Source organism: Rhopilema esculentum, chromosome 6 (assembly GCF_057945365.1).
Source record: "Rhopilema esculentum isolate cy_ngs chromosome 6, ASM5794536v1, whole genome shotgun sequence".
Taxonomy (NCBI): domain Eukaryota; kingdom Metazoa; phylum Cnidaria; class Scyphozoa; order Rhizostomeae; family Rhizostomatidae; genus Rhopilema; species Rhopilema esculentum.
In genome coordinates, this window is record NC_142820.1 from 4,848,370 (window position 1) to 4,874,665 (window position 26,296).

At 36.1% G+C, this 26,296-nt stretch overlaps 3 protein-coding genes across 4 annotated transcripts; 1 reads left to right on the forward strand and 2 right to left on the reverse strand.

Annotated features, from left to right (window-relative positions):
- Positions 1-627: 627 nt before the first annotated feature.
- LOC135686263 (histone deacetylase complex subunit SAP30L) lies at positions 628-25,287 on the forward strand. Of its 2 annotated transcripts, none has more exons than XM_065202463.2 (4): positions 628-1,159; positions 23,310-23,414; positions 24,539-24,640; positions 24,906-25,287. In XM_065202463.2, exons 1-4 carry the CDS (start codon positions 737-739, stop codon positions 25,023-25,025), a joined length of 750 nt encoding a protein of 249 aa, XP_065058535.1. In that variant the 5' UTR covers positions 628-736; the 3' UTR covers positions 25,026-25,287. The 2 variants fall into 2 exon arrangements, with proteins under 2 accessions (XP_065058535.1, XP_065058536.1); XM_065202464.2 differs by lacking the exon at positions 628-1,159 and adding an exon at positions 20,626-21,975.
- On the reverse strand, positions 9,062-12,364 carry LOC135686266 (mitochondrial import inner membrane translocase subunit Tim10 B). The gene is made up of 3 exons (XM_065202467.2): positions 12,214-12,364; positions 11,625-11,720; positions 9,062-9,909 (listed from the first exon to the last, which is right to left on the reverse strand). Exons 1-3 carry the CDS (start codon positions 12,259-12,261, stop codon positions 9,778-9,780), a joined length of 276 nt encoding a protein of 91 aa, XP_065058539.1. The 5' UTR covers positions 12,262-12,364; the 3' UTR covers positions 9,062-9,777.
- LOC135686265 (high mobility group protein B2) lies at positions 15,501-17,265 on the reverse strand. Its single transcript, XM_065202466.2, has 2 exons — positions 16,871-17,265; positions 15,501-16,420 (listed from the first exon to the last, which is right to left on the reverse strand). Exons 1-2 carry the CDS (start codon positions 17,194-17,196, stop codon positions 16,195-16,197), a joined length of 552 nt encoding a protein of 183 aa, XP_065058538.1. The 5' UTR covers positions 17,197-17,265; the 3' UTR covers positions 15,501-16,194.
- Positions 25,288-26,296: the final 1,009 nt, after the last annotated feature.

Here is a 26,296-nt window from a genome sequence, read left to right on the forward strand (position 1 = left end):
AAGAGCGTTATATTGGAACTGAACACATTGTGGTAAATAAGCACTAGCGTTACATTACACATGTTTTGAACCAGGTCCACGGATTAAGTCAAGTGGATTTTACACCCTTCCCCAAGTTGCCTTATAATTCCTCTGGCTCGAACAGACAGGCCCAAAGGTTCCAGTATCATTAAAGACATTCTTTCACCAAATTTCATTAGATAAAACGTATTTTACAACTAGAATAAAATTACAAACAAGTAGTTCATTGTGTTCTTTTCCGCGATGGTATATTTCTTTGGAGGGGCGCTCTTTCTAGGGTAGATGTTATGTTCTTCTGTTGGGCCAGGTTGAAAAGCAAACAGATCTTTGCAGACACGGAAGGGTGCGTTAAAGGCCCGTATTCCCGTCATTTGCAAAATATTTCGTTGCATGTCATGCTTCTCACTTCTCTACACCCTCTGCTGACCCAACCTTGGCACGCGCCATTTACTCCTGAAAAGAGAAATGCTTCTGTTAGAAAGATGTTAGTATCAAACCCCACTTTAATTGTTTAATTTTTATTGGGCTCATATCTTGTGCCGTGCTCATTTTATTGGGCCTTGATCTGAGAACGAAATGGATTATGGGCGAACACATGACGTAACAGATGACATTTGAATCTTGAAGCCTTGCTAATCTCGGCATCCAGCCTTCAGTTGGTATAAAATTCAAGTTCGTTGCATGTTCTTTCGGGTTATCCATATGTGGTAAAGTCATGGTTGGTTGTGCTGTAAGATCATGTAGAAGAAGACAATACAAGGGCTCTGGTATTCATTTCTTTTCATTTCCGACAGATCCTCTCCAGAGGAGAGCATGGGTCGAGAAAATTAGTCGACATAATTTCAAACCCTCTGCTCACTCAAGAGTATGTAGTATCCACTTTGAAAACAGTTGTTTTGAAAAGGACCCGGCAGTTTTACGTAGTATTGACTGGAAGTTAGACCGACCAAAGATCAAGCATGATGCTGTTCCAACCATTGCTTTGGGTTCCGAGGGGCATTCGTCCAAGGAAGAAGATACTGAGACTAGGCCCATGCTGCCTACGTTGAATGGCAGTAGTGGAAATGCAGGGAGCACAGATGTGCTAAGGAAAAAGAAAATCGATCGCCTTCGGAAACTGAAGAGAAAGAAATGCCAGGTTAGATTTTTAAAATTTCTTGATAGAGGTATTTTTTCTATTTTAATTTTCATCAGTAGGCCAAATAGGAGACCTTATTAAGCCCAACTAAAATGAAATTGGCAGGCCCCCCTTTTGCTAATTTACTGGCGTTTTTTTCACAAAGCGTAACTTCGGTTGGTCCCGAAAAATTTTAATTTAAGAGTGAGCTCAGGCTTTTTAACACATATGGGGAAATAGTTTTTAACTGGAGATGTTCCCTTGCTAAAATGTTATGGTTATGTTCTATTGGTGACTAAAAACTTTTCCAAGCATCCAGCAAATTGCTTGTATGTCAGAAGACATATTTGCAGAAGCATTTAAAGCAATTTATAATGTGCATGTTTTATGCATTATCTATGATTTTTTTTATATTGGTCACTAAACTATTAAAGGTATATCTGCAAATTCCTGGCATATCTGTTAGTTAAAAGTTTTTAAGTTGTATTAAGCATCTTTTGTAAATCAAATAAATCTACAGTGGCTAACTTTTTGACTGAAAGCTAGCATTTTACTAGGCTTCAGAGCAAGGTATATCTGACTGTTTTAAACAGATAACTAAATCATGAAAATACTCATTTCCAACTATTTTTTGCTGTATATACATGAAATAAATCTGCAGCTAAACCTGCAGTTTAATAGGTGAATAAGAGGCCAATTTTTTCAAATTTGAAAGAATGCATTCATAGATTTTTTCTCTGTTTTGATTTGGAGATAAAATGCACATTGTTAGTTTGATAATATATTTGTTCATGGTCACCTTACTTATAAAGCTTAGTGCTAAAGAATAATCTGATGGCTTTGTTGAAACTTAACCCTACACAGATTCTGCTTGTCCTTATCTTCCTGGGTTATGCTTGCATCAAGCATTACAAACAGCTAAAATAATTGCTTGTTTCTGACTCTATTGTGTTGCACTTATGGGATTGCCCAAGTCTGTATCAAAAACCAAAGATGGAAAAGACTTGTTTAGTTACAAATGATTCAAAAATTCTAAAAAATATCAACAACACCCTTCAAAAATTTCTTACCAAGGGGTGAAATAGAAATATAAAGAATGGCTAAAATTATAGCACCAGCTTGTGATACCCAGTAGTTTGGTCACTGCTCCGTAATGTAGACTTAGATTCAATTATCACTAATGGAGTCTATTTTGTACTGTGTTTTTTTACTTAGGCAGCTATACCCTTGGGCTGCTATAACTGGGCTTCCTGGAAAATATTTTAGATTTGATCTAAAAAAGTCCCAAGGTTGAAGAGGAGTGCTGCTTTGTGTATTTGCCTTTTCCTCATCAACCTAAAATGGTTTGGCATTTCTCTCTTTCCTAAAATTGTACCCCTTTGCATGGATGGAGTTATAAGAACCCATACAGTAAAAGCCCACATATAACAAGTTACTTTTGTAAGAACTTGCAGATGAAAATTTATATTTTATACCCTTTTAATTAATCACCTTTTAATGCAAATTTTAAATAATAGGTTCTTACTTAAATGATTACAAATTACTTTCAACTTCTATATTAAGTTATGTAGTAAGTGTAAGTAAATATCGGTAGTGCAGCACATTCAAGGCAAAAATTAGGAATTAGAGGAGCTTTGAAGTGCCATAAGAAAGCATTGATTGGATAAGAACTTAAACCCTAAATTAATTAAAGATACTCCTTGACTAAGAGCCTACCTGACTAAGATACTTAACTGAAAAATATATCTTATATGCAAGCTTCTACTGTTTTGAAATTATCTCTAGATATATGCAATCCCCCCACCCCACCCCCTTGATCTAAATTCATTACTTGGGTGCAAGGGACCTTAATATACTACCATACTCAGGCACCACAGAGCAGGGGGGCTGGGAAGGGGCTTTAGCCACTTTTTGCAAAATATTCTAAATATTAAGTAATAAACTACCAGTAAAGCCTCCTTTTATATGGTTTTAGCCCCCCTCACTTTTTTAGACCCCCGCTTTTCTCAACGCTCCCCAGTGCCTGATACTTTATAGTCATTCTCCCCCACTCATCAAAATTGTAGGGGTAGGAACTTCTCTCAACTGACCTGATCAAATCAATTTTCTGCTAGATAACTAGGTTAAGATGATTATTTAAAATCAGTAAATGCTTCAAAAAACAGATGTCAATATATGATGGCTTTCTTCCCTAGAGTTTCAATTAGCAAGTTGAGTTAGAAATAATGTCTACAATCACCTATTGGGGGTAAACATCAGTTTGAACTGAAATAGTTAAGCAAGGACTGCACAGGGGCAACCCCCTAAGCAAGTATGAAATTTATTTTGCAGTACATGTGCATATCCAACTCATATATAAGTTTCTTGATATATAATCGTTTTCTTTCTAATGCTCTTTTTCATAATTGGTCAAGAAGTTTTCTAAAGGTCCACTCACCTCATCTTCCTCCTCGCTCTGGTTGACTGGCTGAACAAAGATTATACGCCCGGTTTCCTTGATTTCCTGGTTGTCGTTTCTCTGGGTATTTCCTCTCAGTTTATTAAGTGCTCTTGTTGCCCAGTGTGCCTCTCTTTTTCTTCTCTGATAATCTTCCTCTCTTCTTCTTTTATCCTCTTCCATCCTTCGCTCAGCATCTTCTTCTTGCATCCTCTTGTTTCTGTCTTCTTCTTCAGCAATTCTTCTCTCACTGGGTGTCATCATTTCCAGCTCTCTTTCACGGCGTTTTTTCATATAATCGCTAAGTTTGCAACTATGACCAACACCATGGTCATTCCTCTTTATCTCCGGAGGGGTTATTGGGACGTCAATAAGCAAAAGCCCACCCTTTGTTGGATCCCCTCTGCAAGGGGGTCTTTCTTTTGACGTTGGCCTATGACGTGGGTGAAAGAAGTCGTCTTCTTCTTGGATGTTGTCTTCGGCGCCATAAGCTTCTTCTCTCTGGTCTTCTTGCACCGATTCAATCATTGGAGCAACTGAAACTCTATTGCGTTTTCTAAGCACGCTTTTCTTCTCTGCTTGTTTGGCTCCATTACTCTCATCATTCTCATCACCACTTTTGTCGTCTCGCAATACTTCAGATAGCATCTTTCCGATTTTGTGGCCTAAACCTTTGGACTTCTTTTTCTTCTTGTCACATTTGTTACCATTCTTGCCCTTAGTTTTGGTTTCCTCTTCTTCGCCAGTAGAATTTGGAAAGAGTGCGTTTATATTTTCATCGTAGGTGGCTTTTGGCTCGTCCGTTTGGTTCGGCACTGCTTGCACCTCTTTTTTACCTTTTCGTTTTTCATTTTTCAAAAGCGCACTACTTTCATCTAATTGTGAAACATTTGCTTCTTTTGCACCTATTTCCACCCCTTGTTTTTCTGTTATGTCCATGACCTCATCGCATTTTTCTTGTTTTTGTTTGTCATGTTTCTTATCCTTCTTTTTTCCCTTTTTACCCTTCTTCTTTTTGTCCTTATTCTTCTTTTTCTTTTTTGACGATTCTTCTTGATCCACGGTGCTGTCCCCCCATGCCATTTGAATTCCATTTGTAGTATCCGGAATCGGGGGTAGTGCCCCAAGAACATTATCCTTAATTTCATCTTGCTTATCCTTCTTCTTGCTTTTCTTTGTTCCCTTTCCCTGTTTCTTCTTCTTTTTACCTTCATCTTCCTCCCCCCAAGCAAGTTGCTTCTCATCTTCAGCACCAAGAAGAATCTTATCAATCTCTTGTTTATCTTCCTTCGTCAATGATTTCCCTTGGTCTTTATTCTCAGGTGGCAACAAGGGTGCATTTGTAAGTGGCGAGGCTGAAGTCTTAAAGCACGTTGTACCAGTGATAAGTAGACCCAGGTCCTGAGCATCACCTTCTTTTTCATCTCCCTTTTGAGGACATGTTTGCACCTCCTGTAGCTCTTCAATATCAGACTCAACTGGTTCCATTTTGTCAAGGAAAAAAGAGCTGTCTGGTCCAGCATTGCTAGGATCTCCGGCATTTAACTCGAGTGGTCGATTGGGATTCGAAAATTGCTCTGTTCTTTCAAACCTTTCGTCATAAATATCTTCAGAGCTCCCAATTTCATTAACAACCAAGTCTCCTTGTTCTTTGCCTGAGGGGAGTTTTACCATTGGTGTTTTAAATGGAGTTTGACATCTGATACTGTTCGCCTTTGGGGTCTTCTTAACATCCTGTCCACCTGTAGACTCCTGGTCAATTTTATCCGGTGCTGGGCCTAGGGTCCTTGTCTTTGATCTCACTGGAGAGTTAGATGCACCTAAAGAAACATTTGTGAACTATAGCTTAGAGGAGAGCACCACGGGTAAAGATACACCATGTAATGACGATGTAATGACTCAGTATTCGAGATTGAATTTAAGTAAAACTGTGCTTTTTGGAAGAGAATATCGCTGAACTTGCTAGAAACGTTAGGAAGCACAGATGATATCTGTAGATATAGCAAAGAGGGCGAAAATTGTATTCAAGTCTATTTTTTCAGCAATTGTATCTGTGGTTACTTTTATCGATGCCAGGTTTTAATGGAAGACTTAGCTACCTTGTTTGTTGACTGTCTGTTGCTATTTCCTTTAATTGTTCAAACTAATTTGTTTCATTGTTATTAAAAAGATAAATTCAAGTCCAACATATTTGACATACCTCCAGTAGGTCTTCGATCCACATCGAACCGCGATGTCGAGTCCACTTGTCCGGGTATCGAGTCTTCGTCGTCACTATACACATCCCATCTTGAAGCGTCGTTTTCGACAATCCTGATAACCATGTTCTCACATTCACTATCTTCATATCCTTCTTCCGAACTGCTCAACTCCTCGATATCAGTGCTGTTCCATGACTCCACCGCGTCCGGGCTGCTAACGCACGGAAAACAGCTGAACAACGTATTGAAGAATCTGCAAATTCGCCGCAAAATATTGCTCCGCGGACGAGAGCGGCGACGATTGCGGCATAAAAACCTGTTCCGTGGTAAAACAGGCATCTTTATGACTATCTCAACGAGAAACCAAGAAAACTATGCTTTCTGGTTGAAAAAATAACGAAAATCACTTCCAGCTAATTTGCGATGTTACCTTCGAAACACTTCGAAAATTGTGGCGTATTTCTTTCCAATCTGATTTGTTATAGTTTCAAATTTGACGCCATATCACAATTATGATTGTGACGTCACAAACTTCAGCCTCCTTAGCCAACTCAGCTCAATATCAACATTTTTCATTCCACACAAAAATGGAGCTACTCTTGAGCAGTAGGCGCACAAACACCAAATGAAATTAAAAGGGTTTCTGAGAAACATACAGAACTATAGATACAGAATATAAATGGCCAATCCGATATCCAAATTTAAAATTATAAAAACTCCTAAAAGTCCTTTAATCTTTTGAAGCAAGATCAAATTTTCATTGAGCTTGCTTTATTTTTCAGTTATCAGTCATAAATTACCCGTTAATTTCAACGTGAATACAGATAGTGTTTAAAATTAAAGTGGCTTATTTTCAACACAGGCTTTTTTACGTACAGTACCGTAGCACACCAATTTTAAATGGCTTTTTGAGCCTCAGCATGGTTTATCAATATCGATGCCAAATTCTATGAAAATCAACAAATCGTGCCAAGATCTCTCATTTTTATTTGAAATTTCCTGATTCATGATATCGATATTGGTAATAATTTCAATCCTATAAAGAAAGTGCATTGTCTCACAATAGTTTTAGTTGTATAATCTGTTGGGAAACTTTAAAAAAAATATATACACATTTTTTCAAGTATAAAGCTGTAGCAAAGCAATAAATACTTTTTTAGGATTAATATCATCATTGATGTTGATTACAAGGTACACTGTTTTTATTTTGTCAGTATTTAATAATGGCTTGAAAAAAATCCACCAGTGAATTGATGTTGATCTGATTCAATATCAAGCCCCCTTTTCTATTTTAATTGACTGTTATGTATATGATTCTCCATTTTTTCCTCGTTGTGTGTAAACATTCAAAGATCCATGAATCATATAAATTGAAGGTGATCGTAGCAGTGTTGTTATTTACCCCAGTGAGGACTCCACCGGGCATTCATCAGTGGGGTGAATTCCCAAATTATACATTTTCGACGGAGATCAAATAAAAACCGGTTGGCGGAGGGAACAGAATTCCCAAATAGTAGAAAATGTATAAACTGCAGGGGCGAGGCTAAAATTTTTTTTAGAGAGGTAAAGAGGTGATTTTTGCTGACTCTTTTTGAGGGTTTGGTGAAAAGATGGATACACTTACATGCTGCTTTTATGCGTTCCTGTTTAAAACTTTGAAAGTTCAACTACACACAAATGTCAATATGTTACAATTGTTGCAAAAAGAGTACATGTTGAGTACAAAAATTGCTTCTTTGGCCCGGCAAAAAACCTTAATGTGCCGATAGACAAAATGTTGGGGATACCGCACCCACCACCCCCGTACCCCCTTTGGCGACGCCCCTTGATGCGACTCGGCAAGGGAGCAAAGATTTTAGCGGGGAGAGTAACAGAAACCGGGCGGGGGCATTTTTTCTACTGAACCTAGATTGGGAAGTATAATCTCTTGTTGGGTCATCATTTTGCTATAGCAAGGAAGCTTTATCGCGGACTCGTTGTTAGGAGTGGTTCTTTTCGTGAAAAGGTCTGTCTATTGATGATAACATCTTCACCTGAGATTTTGAATGCATTGGAAACGTTGAAACACCATATCGGCATGCTGCACTCAGCAATCATCGGTGTTTCGAACGGTTGTCTGTGATGGGTTGCCCACGAAATGATATAATATATTTTTATTTTGTCCGTAAGAACGTTTAACTTTTTAAGTATTCCTGTTAATTACCAGGCTTAAGTCAATGTCGCTGAAGTATAAAATAATCTTTTTCCAGTAAGTTTTTGTCCTGATTTGGTCGTCTCTTTGAAATTAAATTCTCCACTGATAAGACGAAGCTTTTAGTTTGATCTCGAGTATCCAGGCCCTAGTCTAACTTTTATGAGCAATCGTTCTTCTGATTTGGGCTAACGGGAAATAAAGTGGGGCTAAAATTTCTAAAAGAATAGAGCAAGACAACCTGTCGTCTACCTTTAAGTACACTTTCAGATTTTTCCACGGCTTGCATTGCCGCTTAAGCCACCTGCTTCTGTGATCCTCTGGCAGTAGTATTAAGATACATTTGATCAGATATATGTAATTTCGGCTTCATCGACCAACACTTTATTTACAGTGGTGCACAGGGGCATCGCCAAAGGGGGGTATGGGCGGGGCGCTTGTACTCCCACCCGAACACTTCGTCCGTCGGCACAAAAAGGATTTTTCTGCCGGGCAAAAGAAGACGTTTTTTCTCACCATGTTGTATAATTGTGAGCCTTTTTGCAACAATTGTAGCGTAGTCACATTTCTGTAGCCGTTGAAAAAGTATGAAATATTGAAATCTATTTTGAAGTAAAAAAAACGCATAAAAGCAGCACATGAGAGTATTTATCTTATGACCATATTTGTTAGCAAAAATATGTGCCCCTCCAAAAGCATTTTTTGAATTCGCCCCTGGTGGTGCAAGTAGTAATTAAATGCATCTTTTTGCTACTAATACATAAGAAGAATAATAGAGATAAAATATTGATATGGAAATGTCGCAGCCCCAAAAAACTTTACTCACCATTCATTCTTATTTTCACGAAACCTTAAGACGATGAACTCATAAATCACAACCGTGAATCGGTTTTGGGACGATTGAGAAATTTTTCTGTATCTCTACTGTATATTTACTTAACTTAACGGTGAAGGCAGAAAAAATTATGGATTTTTTCCCTTCGAACAATAACCATACCAAGAATGCCAGCAAAAAAAAGACAAATCTTGTTAAATCCATTCTTTATGATGATTTTTGGACTATTTACACTTTACCTTTTATCCTTTTGAGGGAGGTAAAATTTTTGCCGTCAATCTTTATTGAGTTTACAAAATGTAATGATGGGCTAACATATAGTTAATGAAAGGGAAGAATGCTTATATTTACTTTATAAACACGTGTGTAATAAAGTTCACACAGGAAAAACACACAGCAAAAAATATTTGATTATCAAATGGCATTAATTAACAAAATAATTTCTTAACTTTTGTGGTGTATTAACATATCCTTCCTTTATTACTTGGCTACAAAATGCAGCAGATTTGTTTGTTCAAGGACAGATGCTTAATTATTGAGGAGTTTTCATGTACAGTTCTGTTTTTAATGCTTTCCAGGAAATATTGGGGAATTTCGTTTTGAAAAATTCAGCAGGTCTGCAATACAACATGGATTCTGTGCAAATTCAAGACTCATTTCAATGTTTAAAAGTTATAATAGTTCCTGACAGTCTTGTCCACTGAGTAGTGGGCCTTGTTCTTCTTGATATACCAATCTTCCACTCAAAGCAGCTAATCTTCTTGAAAATGTTGCTGCTTTATTTTCTACGACTTGACATGGCCCTGGATTAATAATTTCAGTTTTTCTTGTCATGTAGCATAAAAGGACATCTGACATCATAAGGCTTCCTGGTACTATAAAAAGTGTCTTCAAACCAAACAGAAAACCTAATTGGTTGACAGTTTCAAAGATTCCATTGAAGCCATCAAATTTGTTGACTTGTTGTTTTTATCTTCACATGAGACCCATCCCTGCACCAGAAAGACCAAGTTGCTTATCAACTGGTGGTCCAATCTCCATGAAAACAGCCATGAGCCGGTGATTTACATTTACCATTTTCCCAGAACATTTATTTGTGCATTCAATCTAAAATACAAAAGAACTGATGTTGCTACTGAGTAACATAAATTTGAGTCTTCAATCAATTCTGCTTCATTTTCATTGGAATTATGTTTTGCAGGCTGCTTTTTTATATAAGATATTAAGTCCAGAAAGGGCTACTCAAAATCATTCAATTTTCAAAAGCAGTTGCATTAGTCAAAAAAACACAAATATCAGGCTTGTTGGCATAGCACATACTACCCATTTCAGGGGGCTTAGAACTTCCTGAATGGAGCCTGAAGTGTGATAAATCTTGCCTGATTAGGGGGTCTTGCTCTTCCAAGCCCCTATAACTCCTACCCACATGGACAGGGTGGACACACAAAAACACATGGTTTTTCAACTATTGGCCTATCCACATGTTGTATGCCTCATATTGAAAATGGGCAAGCTTGAAATATGGGCATATATATAATCAAAACTAACATAGATTGCATTCACCTGACATTTTTTCAGAACAAACACTGTTTAACTGGGAACGAACCCACCAGAGTCAGATGCGGATCTAGCCAAAATCTTGACTTTAATTTGGGGGTGCTTTTCCCTGGTACCTCTTTGAATTTTCACTACCAGTGCTCTTTTAGCAATATCTATGTACCATAAACATACAGGGCCCCATGTGTACCATTAACAGAAAGGTGTGCTGGTAGTGAAAATTCACGAGGTTAGGAAATTTTAACTTGTCTCCCTTTCTCTAAAATGTCAAAAATAAACTCTGTTCAGCATGCCCTTTGATTGATCTACTTGCAACTTCAATTTCAATTACCATGACATATTCCAAAAAAGAAAGTTTAGTCCTTCTACAAGAGCTTCGAATCTCATTTGCATCCATATTTCATTTTGTGTCAGGTTGCGACATATGATTACAGAGATTCCACACTTTGGAGCTTTGGATATCAATATTGAATAATCTTTTATGCATTGGTTTTCTTCGCATAAAAGAAACATATGGGCACTGGTTTTCACAGGTTTTTAGCAAACAATAGCCATCAGTTTCAATAGTGGAGGATAGATGGCATACTCCAAACTGTCACTTCGAGTGGCAACTAATTTCCTCGATTTGGAATTCCTTGGATGCTTTGGGATAAAAGACGAATTGAGAGGCTGGAAACTCTGTTAGAATCTTTGCAACAAGAGAGAGCTGTCCATACGAAACTAGGAATTGTGTGGGGGTTCAATTCAGTATGTAAACTGGAAGTTTAGTCAGCCTGGGACTAATGCAGCAATGTTGCAATTGAAATTTTAGATAAAAATTCAAGATTCCATTCAAAGAGAAATATAGCCTTGACCGATCTTCTTAAACCTATGCAACCTGTCTGAATCCACACCTGAGAGTGGAGTTGAGATAGTCAATAGTCAACCAAGAGTGATCTTGGGTTAGCTGTGTTCACATGGAAAAAACTGGCCCAGCACATTTGGTTAGAGTTGGTCTTAAATTAGAGTGATGTCCATACTTTGAGGAGAGTTGAATGACAACCCAGTTACAACAACACTTCTTAACACAAGAAAAGTTTTTTATTGTCTGTCACTTTAACCCCTCCCACCCTCCATATTATTTAATCACATTTATACAAATTAGAAAATTGACCTTGGCCAAAAGTGGGGAGGATGTCAGTCCTCCCTGTGGTGTCTCCAAGGTTTAAAGGAAGTGTTACAGAAATTTTATAAATCAAACAATCATCTTTAAATTCCTGAAGCACCTCATTTTCTGTTAAGGTTGTTTCATTGAAACTTGTAACACAATCTTGGAAGCACTTTTCTGCTATCTTGTTGTAAAGTAGGATGAACTCTTTGTACTGTAAAACACAAAGTTTCAATTAACAATTACAGTAAAGTTTGAAATACATCTCATGGCATCAGATTTATTGTATCACAGAGGTTTTGAGGGGATCTACAAATGTTTTGTTCATATTGGAACTTAAGTAAATCTCGTGATTGGAACTGGTTAAGTAAATCTCTAATGGGATGTTGGAACTGGTTAAGTAAATCTCTAATGGGATCTTGGAACTGGTTAAGTAAATCTCTAATGGGATCTTGAAACTGGTTAAGTAAACCTCTCAAAATTTTACAGACAGGTGCATAGACAATTACATTTTCTATGCTAGTTTATCAACCTAGCATTTCTAAATCACTCATTATTCTATACAAGAACTATAAATCATACTACTGTACTAAGATCTATTTGAAATACAATTTACTGAAATGACTAATAGTTAGATTTAATTTCAAAAATTTGAAAATTTCAAGTTAAATCAAAGATAAACCCAAGAATGAAATACTAATGCTTACATTTTGGGCCGCCAAGGATTCCTTACTAAATGCTCCTTGAGCTGCCATCTTGTTTCACGTGGGTGAAGCAACGCCAAGTGCGGTCTATATCGTCTCGGATTCTTAATCAATGCTGTCCGGAAATGATCATTATCAACGATGCAGAAATTACAATCTTATATCTTTTTAAATAAAGAACTTAGTGAAAGTGAGAATCTAAGCGCATTTTCATAGTATATGCTTCGTCCTTGTTTTCCTTGATATTTACCATCTGCTGAGCCCCAGACCGGGTATTATCTTTGGATACCGGACTTCTGGACTGTACTCCGGACTTCATGTTTTCACGTGGCCGGCCGGCTGTTTCAATCCTTTGGATTTGCCTGATGTGAGAGAGACTGGCCTAAATTACTTGTCAAATTTTACCAGAAAAACTGAAATCATTATGGCCACTGGAGAGCAAGTAGACCCAGAGCTACAACAGTTTCTAGCAATAGAAAGCCAAAAGGCGCGATTTCAATCACACGTGCACAACCTTACAGACATTTGTTGGGAGAAATGCGTGGAGAAGCCAGGATCAAAGCTAGACTCTAAGACCGAAGGATGTCTTGTAAACTGTGTAGAAAGATTCATTGACACCACGAACTTTGTCGTCAACAGGTTATCAGAATCCAGGGGGAGATAGTAATTGCTTCATTTTAACTGATAGTGCCCTAGTTATTTTCTCTAATGTACTGAGTGGATGTAAAGGAAAAACTTGACGATGAGCATCATGAAGATCAAGTCCAAATTTTCCAAAACGAAGACTTCAGAGGGACAATTAGTATCCTCGTTATATTTACTTGACGTTCTGTGTAATTTGAAGGAAATGTATTGCTTTTATAACAGAACCTTCTTTCATTTGTTCCCATTTCTGCGTCGTGTGCATCAAATTGCATAATCTTTACTCAAGGAATCGTTCACAAGTCAGTTTTTATATATATATGCCCCGATTCCTAACTTTAACATGAGTCTTAGCAGGGCCCTTGAAGTGGGAACTGAGGTATATTTGTGCTCGTGCTCTGAAAATGTTCTTTAAATTTACAATTAATTCCTGAATTTGAGTTGGCATTGTAAATTTTCTTTCTTCATATTAGCCAAAAATGGATCAAATAATTGGAATCTTCATGTTGAGATTAGCTGGTGTCCCAAATTTCATGTTGTTTGGACAGTCAGGCTGCCAGTTAAGCTGTTTGAAAAATTTAGCTTTTCCTTTACATTTCACTGGAATTCGCTACATAAAAAAAAATTTCACTGCAGCAGCAAATTCTGGTCAAATCTTAAGAGATGTCTAGCTGGCCAAACAACAAGAAATTTTCAATAGAGACTTGTTTAAACAACCCTCTCAACCCAGAACATGCTTGGTTGTCCTGAATTGGTATACCTTTGACCAATCCCATTCTACTGTCACAAAGTTCTTTACTGAGCTAGCAAGTTCAATTTTTTTAGAATCCATTGATTATATCTTTAATTTCATGAAGGGTGTTTGACTGTTAACTAATTTGATGAACTTGTTATTGTTTGCTGTCGTTATGGTTTGTTGGGCCATGCTCCCTTGCATTTGTTTTACTAGTGTATATGCAATACAGAGGAGTATTTTGGCTTCCTGTGGATTTTATTATTATTTGTAAAACAAAGGTTAGATGTGTGGTTCATAGCATTTTCATTCCCTTGGTTAATCTATGAGTATTTGAGGTTGTGACATAGTGTGGGTGTCACTTTGCTTGGTGAAGCCTCAATACAATTGTGTTGTTTATTTTGCCAGCCCTCCCTCCCTTTTTTTTCTTTATATGTAAACTGCTTTTTGGTATAGCTGTGCACTTTCAGTTTCTTTTTATGGAATCATTAAATCGTTTGATACCTTTATGCATCTTATATGCTATTTAGTATTTTTTATGCTATTAGGTAGGACAGGTGCATCGTCTCTTAGTGGTGAAAAAGGCTTTTCTTGTCAATTCCCTCCTCTTTATCAATCAAATTTAGGGGTTATTATGTAACTTATTTTAGTAACACCTTCCTGTTGGTGGTTTATGGAGCGATTTGCACCAATTTACAAACAATCCAATTCGCTCTCCATGATGTAGGAACATAGCCTTATGACTCGACTTTCTGATGTCTATGCCCTGTTTTCTTTAGGGGGCTTATTGCCTTCTTTTATACTGGTATTTTATTCCCGAGTTAGAAAATTAATAAATCCTTCTTTCTCCCCTATAAGGATTCAACAGTTTGAAAAGCACCCTTGGTCTAACATAAAAGGAATAAATTGGTTTTTCATCATAAGCTTTATTTGCATGACAAGAAATTTGGCATATTTTCTAATTAGGGGGGCAAAATAAGTTTATTACACAGGTAAACTAAAAGATTTAAATAGCTAATTGTGAAATAATTGCACAATTCAGCATTGCCATCTGCCTTTGTCTTCTCTTGATAAAATGTTGTTTGCAAAAATGACAAATGTTTCCTGTACATCATATTGTTACATCTCTGTGTTTGAATCAGTGTCCCTAAAATCATTTCTTCAGGGTAACTGTTTGGGGCTGTTTAAGGACTAAATTGTTTTTGACCCACTGCATAAGAATAATGTCTTGCAATTTAAAGACCTAATTTTTATTTTTCCTATTTTCAAATGTGGTTCCAGAGAAGTAACAATCAATAAAAAATATGCATGCCAATGCAAGTAACCTTTCTTAGTTTTGGGCCAAGTCCACCAAGAATGTGTTAAAGAGCCAAAATGCAACTCAGTTTGTGCAAAATCATTTACATGTTGAATTGTTAATGCAAGAAAAATATGCCTCTGAATGTACTGTTGAAAGTTTTCTGAACAGAATTTTTACCTTGCCAAACTTTCTTTTAATTCAGGAGCAATTTCAACAGAGACAATTTGTGTGATCTTTTCATTTGTTGAGACTGGTACCAATCAGCTTCCACTTTTCAACATTTAAATTTGTTTTTTTTATGAATGACAGGATAGTCATGCAGCTCGATTGGATTCTGATTATTGAATAAATTTGATAACTTTGTATACAAACATATTTGACCTTAAACAGCCAGGTCCAATTTTCATTCCCATCAAAAATCTTGAATCATAAAACTCTTCAGTAAATATTCATTTATTGTTGCAAGAATAAGTTTTTTTAAAGAAACATTACATGTTTTTAAAAAGCAAATCAAAATATGCATGCACCAAAAATATTGATATTTTCATTCAAACTTATTATCAATAAAATAAAGGGAACAGTTGAAACTCTAGCAATGGTCAAAAAACTTCACACTTGTGCATAAAAACATATTTTAACATTTACATATCGACACAAAGTAACTGGAAGCAACAATTTATCAAATGTTGTTCAAACAGATACAAGTTTTTTAAGCCATAACAAGGAATGTAACATATAATGCACTTGCCACTAAAAATTCCTTGCTTATATGAGAACGAAAGAATGGGTTTTTATGAATCATCATGAAGTACTTGATAGCTAGATAATTTTTTACACAATTTAAATTGTTGATGGGTTGTTGTGATTGATCGGGGCTTGGCAACAGGATTGTTGTAAATCAAAAGATTGAAACATGGTAGATGCCAGCCATGAAAGCCTGCACATGCTCATAGCTGTATTTTAATTAGACACTTTTCAACTGGGGTGAATTTTATCCACAGCCAAAAAATTTGCATTACATGATTGTCTTTATAGGTACATAAAAGTGAATTATAGAATGATTTAAACCCAGGGATAGCTGTTTATTTCCAGTGGCAAGACAAATTTTTTTTTCATTATTTACAATGCATATCAAATAACATAAAATGCAACGTTTACTTTTAAAGTCAGTGCTATAGAGTTAGGTGAAAACCATCACCACGATAATGGTGAAATATATCCGAATGGAGTATTGATTACAATTCTCGATGAAAATTTACATCAGATTGTAAAGTTCAGAATGCAAAATAGAAGCTATAAAGCAACATCCCTACTCTTCAACTCTCACTTTTTTCCCTTTACTGTTGTATGCATCCATTTCTTTCAAATACCTCTCTTTATCTTTACGAGCCAGTTCTTCATATTTACCCTTTTGTTTTTCTGTTAATTCTTTCCACAATTCAGATAAAATTTTAGCTATTTCAGCAACAGATAGACCAGGGTTGGTTTCACGTACTGCTGCGCGTTTTTCACCACAAAAATGGAAGTATGATGACCTGCAATGCAGAGGAAATTTAAAAGTTTAGATCTAAAGTAATACTAGAACGAGTATATTTGTCTCAAACCTGTGAAGGGCCTTACATAGTTAATATTCTTGCCTCTCTGAATCAGATATGGACTAATATTAAAACTAACTCTTTCTTAGCAATAAAATCTCATGGACATTTGAAAATTTTCTGGGGTGAATTGGAAAAATGACAGGCATTGTGGAGCTGGGGCCATGCGAGAACTCGAGCACAGCAGTAAACGCAGTATGAAATATTTTCCCAACCCATGGAAATTTAAAACATCCATGGAAGAGAATAATAAGCACATACCAATAATATAGTGAATATAGTTTATATACCCCTGTTGAAATGGCAAGCGGATATTAGGCCCCTAGGAACGACATGGCGCCATGTTCTTTATTGATAAAAATACAAAACTACAGCGAAAATTCTACATACATATTCCTCTTGGGTTGATTTGGATCCTTCTCTTTCTTCTTTCTTTTTCTTTTCTTTCCATCATCCTCGTCATCAGAGGAAGGTGGAGAGTAGTCAGCCATCTCCTCTTCGTACCTCTTTTTGTCTGCCAAGGCCAGCTTCTCGAACTTCTCTTTCTCCTTTGCACCTAGATGCTTCCATTCCTCCGAAGTCTCCTTTGAAAGCGTTGGAAATGATAGTTTTTCATCCTTGCGTTCTGACCGTCTCTCCTCAAGAAAGAAGATGTACGCTCCTTTCTTGCCCTTTGGCTTGTTTGGGTCCTTCTTTTTCTTTGATACCTTTGGCATTTTGACTGGTTACTATGATTTTGTTTTACCGCCTTTTCTCCCCAACTCTACTTTCAATGTGAAGACTGTTAATACAAGCATAGCGTGGCTTTAGTCAACGCAGTCAAACAAACCAATCATATCTCAAGAATTCAATCACGTGCTTTATCACTTCTGACAAAAGGGCGCGAAAGTATGAAAGGAGGTCTGGGGCGATTAAATCTGGATTGCTCTTTAGGGAAAATTAGAAAGAAATATGGTCTACCCTTCCTGTAAGCTATTGTGTTTAAAATTCTCTTAAATATACCCTAAGCTAAAGTTTCGTAAATTGGGGAGAAAACATTAGCAAAGGAATTCCTTGAATATAGATAAAAGACACGTTTTTTATTTTATAAGATCAGCATCACTATTTGGATCAGCATCACTAGGGTAAGCACTTAATTTTTTTAATTTGGCCTTTAAATTCTGTCGTTTTAGTACTAAAAGTTTCTTATTTGTTTTCTTTGTTTGGGACCTAAAGTTGCGTTGACTTGAGCCTTTTTGGGAATATAAACGCAGATCGTCACGAAAAAACCCACACATATCAAAATAAAAAGTATGCCATCTTTTCCAAAACAAAATCAACAAAATAAAAACTTTTGGACTCTTTTTTTTAAAATGGAAGTTTTACAGTTTCTTAATTTTTCTTGTGCCTAGTACTAAAGTTTTTTGGCATCCTAGAGTTTCTTACAAACCGGTTTTTGCAAACGTGGCTCTATTGAAACCTTGAATTTAACTTGTTAAATTTGCAGGGCAGGGCAGAGCAGGGCGTGAGTTTGGAATATGCAATTTCAGTTGGAAGACCTAATTTTTAGATTGTGAATGTAAAATACGTAGACCTTATTAAAATTAACAGGGTAGAGCGGACCCATCCATCAATCGTTTTCCACTAATCGTTCACTTTTTATCATTGAATATATCTAATGCTCGTTATGCTTAGATGTTGCTTTTCTTCTTACGACAAGTTTGAATGTTCGTGTTACGTTAATCCAAAGTTAGATATTACCTTTACCATCTTTAGTGTTTTTATGCTTAAGGCTAAAAATTACGGTTATTATAGAGAAACTAGAAGTCTGGAATTAGGGATATTTCCACCTATCGATTCGGTAGGTACAGTAGATTTATAGGTCGAAAGAAAAATTCCTTAGGAAAAGTTGGAATTTTCATCCTTCCATGTCCCCCTAAAATTAGCCACTGTTTTCGTCCCTGTTTCAGAAAAATCATATAAAAATTCGTCTAATATGTCTGTGAAATCTACTGTGATGCAGGCAAAAATTAAAGCAAATAACAAATGTACACTCCACACCCCATGTTCTACTCATTCGCTCAATTTGATTGATTTGGTCTGCCTCCAAGTTGTTCCATTCATTTATTCCCTATCAAAAATAGAGAAAGTGCATGCTTCTTTTCAGCTTGCACATATCGCTGAAGGATAACAGAAAAGTTACAAAGAGCTAGTTAGGTGTTAAGAAAGGAAAATAAATGTGAAAGAAAGGAAAGGTATATACCAGCCATTCTTGAACTCCGACCCGCAGCAAGTTTCTATCCGGCCCGCAGCAAGTTCATTATAGGGATGGCCAGAAATGCATCTAGAATACTTGCCACATCAAGTTTGTCGAAAGAAAGATCCTAGGCAATACATGTAGTTTACAATGGGAGACATTTAAAACTTATTCATTTTTATGCAGGCCCGTAGACTGCTAAACTGGATTGAGGGGCATGGATAGAAATATAGCTTATTCTTTATCTGCCTTACGAAATACTGCGCTTATAAGATCTTCAAACACAATTTTGGCAAATTATTGGGAGGGGGCCCTGCCCCCAGTGCCTACGGGCCTTTTATTTTGCAGAGTTCGTCAGGGCAAATCTCGCATGGTTTTCGCCACGTCAGCAAATTTCCGAATAAAAAACTAGCACAGTCAGACCACGCCAATGGAATTATGTCGAAATTTTTCCGAAGAATTACACCAAAATTTGGTGTAAGTACCGATGTTTTATGCCTAAGATATTTGGCGAATCATTCATGTTTTATACTGGACTAGAAGTATGGATGTACTGGAGCAAACATTTTGTCAGAGCTGAAGGGGTTCTGAAGGGGTTGAGCCCTTCTGCTGTTTTGATCTATACTCCCAAATCAATTTGGTTAGCATTAAAATAATGTACCTTCCTAGAAATTGAGCCACAAAATTTGTCATTTCCTTACCACCTTAACCTATGATTTAATGAAAACATTTAAACTGAGGTCCCGAAGAGAACATTTATCAGATTTTGGTACTTCCAGTAAAGTATCGTATTTATGCATTAGGGATAGTGAGCCCTGGGCCCAGGATTCTCTTTCTTACCATGGGGCCCACAATTTTGGAAAATGCTTTTTCAGTACTTAAATACTGCAAAGTGATCTCTTTATTCATTCTGTACTGTATCCACTAATCTTGAGAGGGTCTCGGTATTATTGCAATAGAAGAGGGCTCCTACCAAACAATACGAGTTTTCACTTAATAGCAAAATCAAGAGAAAATGGCAGTAACTTTGGGAGGTAGCCCGGTAGCCCGACCGGCCAGTCCGCCCCTGCCAATGTACCGTGCTTGGGATACGTGCTTAGCAAGCCCCACAAGAGCTTTTTGTTAACGGAAAAGCTCTCGAAAACACCACAAAAAGAGAGAATTTCAGCTGCATAGGAAGAAGGTTTTTTAGAAAGTATGAAAAATTGATTTTTTTTCTCTGAAGGTATCGTCAAAAAGCTTTAAACTTTGATTCTTTCGATGATCCTGTCCCGCCAAAAAGAGAACAAATGCTATTTATTAAACTGTTAACGTATTTTTCATGGTAAAGAAAGATTTTAATAAAGGGAAAGGTACACTACCCCCTCCTTGCCAAACTAATTGTATCAAAGTATCGACTTTGAAGTTCTAAACATGATGAATCGTTTTGACAAATCCTGAAGGTTGTTTTAATTCTATAAATTCATTTTTATTGGGAGCGCTTTATTCTCGAAATTTTTACTATCTTCTATTTTTAGTTGATTTAGTTCTTCTGTTGATGTTCTTATCTTCATATTTCATTGTTAAGACGTGCCTCATTTGTTTCTCTTCCCCGTCGTATTTTGGTCCTTTGTTTAATGTAAACAATTTTGATAGCTCGTTGAGCCATAAGATTATTTTGAAATTTTGCAAGACCTTTTGAATCATTTCAACATTAAAATAAATCGAACTTTTAGAAAAAGTAATGAAAGAATGTTGGTCAAAATCGATTTTGGATACAGTTTCTGGCCATTTTTAGAATGTTGTATTTCTGAGATGTTTCTTACCACCAACTATTGTTGGCTTTTCCCGTGCCCTTCCCCAATCTTAGGAGTTTGGCCCCCTCACTTAAAATATGTTTCGCTGACCCTAAAATGTTCAAAAAAGAAACTGCAAACTAAAAAATCGTTTTTGAAAGCTTTAGAATGTATCTACTCTAAAGCCATTTCAGATAAGTATGTATTCAAAAGAAATTTTAGTGAAACGGGAATTTTTTTGCAAATTACGAAATTGCTGGGGTTGGGGTATATATTTTGCGTCAATTCGTCGTAAACGGTTAAAAAGGTGGCTTTTAACTGAGCAAACGTATCGAAGATTTAACGCTAGATCAGGCATGAGCTAGGGTATTTGCAAGAACCAGCAGAACAGATCGCCGTATACTGTGAATGTGAATCATATACTGGAACTTTTATTTTGCAAAATTTTACCTAACTTGTATTTTTGCCTAACGTACAAATTTTCGTAAATTGCAATAATATTTTATCTGAACCAGTGGCGTCACGCAGTTTATGGTGCCTTAATTCAATACTAAAGGCCCCCGATCGAAAGAGGCCTTCGTTGGAAAGGTGCCCCAAAATATATGAATATATCTATGTTCTTAAGGTTTCTTTAAATATTTATGAACTATGTTGAAATTTTTTTTTCAAAGACTTTCATTTTTTTCATTTTTGCAAGACGCTTTTCTGTTTAACATACTATACACCACTGGATGGGCCTCCTTTCAGCTCATAAATTGGGGCCTTGTTCCGGTTTTATTCTAAAGGGCCCAAGGTGCCTTGTTTACGAAAAGTAGCCTTCATTTAGTTTAAGAAAAGAAATTTACGTAGAAGATTGATCTATGTTTGGATTTTTTTATGCTTTTTATGGTAATTTGTTGAAAAGATATGATGATTAATAATTCTTTAAGTCTGATCTCCTTTTTACAACAATATCGTATATTTAGAATTGGTTTCTTTGTGGAAAAAACACCGTAAGGATTTCAAGGGCGCAGTGAGATATTTCAGGGAGGGCGAATTGTAGACATTTCTAGCTGCTGAGTCAAAAGGGTTATTGCCTGTTATGTTTTCTCCTTGCCTACTGGTCTGCTACCCTGAAAGGTGATTGGTCAGACAAAGCTCTCACGAGGTCCCGCGTTGCTCGGCTGGGTTTCTTTTGTTTTGTTTGAACAGCTATTGTTCAAACTGGATTAAAAAATGGTAGACCTAAAATGGTAGCCTAGAAGGGGAAGTTGCGTTGGCGGTTTGTCTGAGCTAGCTAGTAAACATTCAGAATTCACCTGAAAATGCTCAAGTCCAGCAATTCTCGCGAGCAAGAAAAAGAAAGTGGCAGAAATGGTGATCTGTATTGCTGTCTTCTTGAGGACAGAGAAAAATGCCGTAGGTGGGCTGGAAACGCCAGCTTCAACTTCAGAGTTCAGAAACTCGTAAAGCAGAAAAAGCTGGGACTAACCCTGAATCCTGATGTTAGTAAAACCAATCTGCTTCTTCAATAGACGTACCTTTTCTTTGATTTAATTTTTTTTTAGTTTTAGTTTTCTTGATCACATTTACTTAGCTGTGGCCAATCTATTTACTGTTGTGGTAGCGATCACACCTTGAAAGACCTTTGATATGGCCATTTTGATAACAACAGCCGTTTACTAAAATCAATTCAAATAGATTTCATTGTAATTCGACAACAGTTACTTGCAAGTAAAAGCTTGCATTAAAATAATAAATTTCCATTTTTACTTCAAAAATTTTACAATACGTATTCTTGATTAGATACCGGATGGGACTAGGATATTTCGACACGAAAATTAGCTAAGCTGTTTTCGGGCCCAGAACCAACCTCTGCTGTTATTTTGATGAATTTGTGTGTAAGTTTCGTAGAACCACAAATCAGAAACTAAAAACCACATATTTTCAATTGGACGACTTCTGGGTTCCCGATTGTATTTTTTTGGGTTATGACCCTTTGCTGATATTTGTTGAGGGTCATGATGAAATTTTTCGGACCTCCTACAACTTTTTGCTTGCAATTTTTTTCCAAACCTTTAATCCTCGAATCAACCTTGGGAGCCTGTTGATTTTAGACGTGACTATATGGGATTAGGGCCTTTTTACAGGTACCCTGTAATCAGTTTTGTAGTCTCAGCCCCCCTTGTTTGTGCTTGGATATAGCCAAAAATAATGTAACATAAAGAAGGCTATGAAGAATTGATACTGCACTATAGGTCAGCTATTGACGACTAAACCAGAAATAGAAAAGAAATACAACTGATGAATTGTAAGCACAAAATATTGACGCATTGTAAGCACAAAATATATAGATAGAAAGTTCTTCAATAATTTTGTACTGAGTATACTGGTTTGTTATCATGCATTTAGAAATGGGGTTAATTGCCCCAATTCAAATCCAACCCAAAGATCATTGATATTAAAAAGAAAGTTCTTCCTTATCCATGCTCTTAATTTTTTATATTCATTCTTAGAATGTCATATCTCAAAATTTTTCTTGATGCTAACCATGGTGGTGGTTTTAACTAAACCAAACCCTTGAGCAAAAAACACCAACCCTCATAATTTTCTAATTGCAACGATTACATGACAAGAACAACATACATATATTTGTGATTAACTTAAAAATTTCAGAGAGCCCACCTTGCTAAAATTTTACAACTAATAAACCCCTTCTTGTTATGTTTCAGTAAATGGGCAGCTCTGAATCTCAATTTTTTTAAATTGATTTACCTGAGCAAAAAGGCTGGTTTTAAAAAACTTTCAGTTTGCTTAAAGTCAATTTGTATCATTTTAGTGCAAACATACATATATTTGTGATAATCATAAAAATGTGATTCAAAGAGCCAGGAACAAAAGGAAGAAGTCACCACACTCTGAAGATGAAAATGAATCAGCAGATGTAAGATTTTTAAATGCTTTTCAATAGTCACAATAACTTTAGAGATAATTGATTTTTTAGCTGAATCTATTGACTAATTGACTTTTACTTACTTTTAAGTTGCAGTAGATGGCCTTGTACGTGCATTGTGATTTGTAAAAATAAACTTGAAATGCTGCAGGGCAACTAGCCTTCCAGGCTGCCCCATCAGTAGGTAGGACTTAGATCGACTGAAAATAAAATGTTTCATGTCCACATTTCTAAACTGTGCAGCATTGTTTATGTTTTTAGTGAATTCCATATGAAATGAAATCACACAAGTTTCAGGAAAACAGTATTTTTAACATTTTTCAAAACAATTGCTACCAAATACAATTTATTTCAAAATTGTGAGTTGTTTAGCCCCCCCCCCCCCCTCTCAGACATTATAATTTTGCTAGATATTAATCTTGTGTTGTCTCTGTTGACGATCAAATAGTATTCACTACTAATGTTTCAAGATGCACAGACCTTTTTGTTTGAGTTGCCAAATTTTTTGGAAGTCCTGTTAAATGCAGGATTCGTTACAACTTAGCCTAGTTATTTTGTTTTGAGGGATAGATGGAAATCTTTGCTGAACATCTCAAAGGTTTTCAACTTCCTGCACAATTCTACAACAATAAAGTTATATATTTTTTTATGCTTTCAAAAAGTCAAATCACATAAATTTGTAAATTATCTGCTAAAGCTTTGATTTTTTGTTAAATCAGGATTATCTTCTTTACTGTTAACCTACCTCCACTTTTGTTACTTTGAGATAGATAGCAAAAGCTCTCTTGGTAGTTTCTTCAAGTGGAATGCCTCTATATTGTAAATCATAAGGACACCTTATTTGTCATTCTTTTATAGTCAGGTGTTACCAAACCCTTGAAAATGATGCAAACATATTTTAGTCATTTGCAATGATGTAAAAATCAAAGTTGAATAGCTAAAGCTGAATAATTTCTATGCTACATACATATATATTTATATATAGTTACAACATTTCAATCTTTTAATATTTTGTATTGCTTTCGTAATACATTTGCACCTCTCTTTCGTGTGCTGTTTTATCTCGAATAAATGACATTTTTCGTGAAAATAACTAGACATTTTTCCTTTTCAAGATGGTTGATTTTTCCTCACTACAAATCAGCACTTTGCGGAGATATAGACGACATTTCAAGTTGCAGAATAAAGCTGGGATGAATAAATCTCAGTTGTTGGAGGTTTGTATTTAATTTTTTGTGTTAAAAATCTATTTTTACCTCCAAAGTTGTTTGAGTCATCTTGTCAAAGTGCCATCTTTTCAGTAGTTTGTTTTTTATGCACATTCTTTATCATGATAAACAAGCAGATAAATTGATTTATGCTTTTGGCATGTCAGAATAATCATTAATAGTTAGATTTTATCAGAACATTGCAGCAGTTTATTTTTCCTTCTTTTCCTTCCATCCCAGACAGAATTTATATATTTTGAATTTTATTCTACAGACAATTTCAAGGCATTTTAAAAGTATTCCAGTTCCTGAAAAAGAAACAATCACATATTTTATTTACATGGTTAAAACACACAAAAGCAAATTGGACCAAAGACCACATGACACTGCTTGAATACTTTGCTGATAAATGTAAATATTTGTATATATTTTAGCAGGGTTAGCATTCATAAGTAGTTTAGCTTAAAGTTTAGGTTTGTTAAGGCCTATCAAAGCGAAAAAGTGTTCTGGAACATCTCATTTAGTGCTCAAGTTTACTTGCATCTGCTTCTTTCATGCTGATGTCAAATTTAAAGTGTCAACTTACATTTGATGTTTCTAACGACAGCATTTCTTGCTTTTAGTCAAGTTAATACAATTATAACTGTTAAGCCAGATTTTTTCTGTTTTTATCTTCATTCTTGTTTCCTGCAGATTAATGATGTTGGGAAAGTTTTGATAATTATTTCTCAACACAAAAACAAGAGCAATTTGTAAATTTGTTTTATGAACTGTATGCTTGATTAACTGTATGCTTTGGCCAGTACAGTTTTTGTTTTGTATGAAGTTGTTTCATAGAAAACGTTTCTCAGCCCAAACCCTGTTTTTTTCTATCTTCCTAAGAATTCAGTATATGTCAAAATCAGCCATCAAATATCCTTTTAGATTTTTATATCCATGAAATATCAAAATATCCAAGTTTTTATGACCAGTCTGTTGGATTACAAATGTGTGCCTATAGAGCTTTGTCCCCATACCTATGAAAAATCAATATGTGCAGGCCTGGCCGTTTGAGGCGAGCGATAGCTCGCGCTCGCCCCCACGCTCCCCTCGCAACCTGAGGCGAGCTATGAATTGCTCTCCTAAACAGAACATGAATGAAGAATCGCTCCCCTAAAATTTCCTGTTCAGAGAATTATGAAAACGTACAAGGGTTAATTGGTTTATTTTTGTAATAGCAATTTCTCCCGTCATTGCATTTTTTGCAAATAACTTTTTGCTTGTTGGGCGGTTTTTGTTATGATAGGCATAAACTTCGATCTATTTGGAAAAGGATAGTTGACGGAAAGATACGTTTGTAGCGATTAGAATCTTTCAATCTTAAGAAAACAGGAATATTTTTGGACAACCTCAACAGTCATGTGCTCGCGTTTTCTGATTGGCCTATTTCGATCCAAAACTGGGTATTTTAAGCGTAGATTTTTCCATCTATGTTCTGACGTTTTATTCTCTGAAGAGTGCTAGACGTATAACTTCAGCTTGTTTTAAAAAAATTTTTTCAAAGCCATTTTCAAATTCTGTACAACAAAAAGATTGTTTTGCAAGAGAATTGTTGTTTTGTGTTGTGCCAGCTTTATGTGAAACTGAAAGAGTCTGTTCTTTTAAATACTTCAAGTAAAGGGGGTG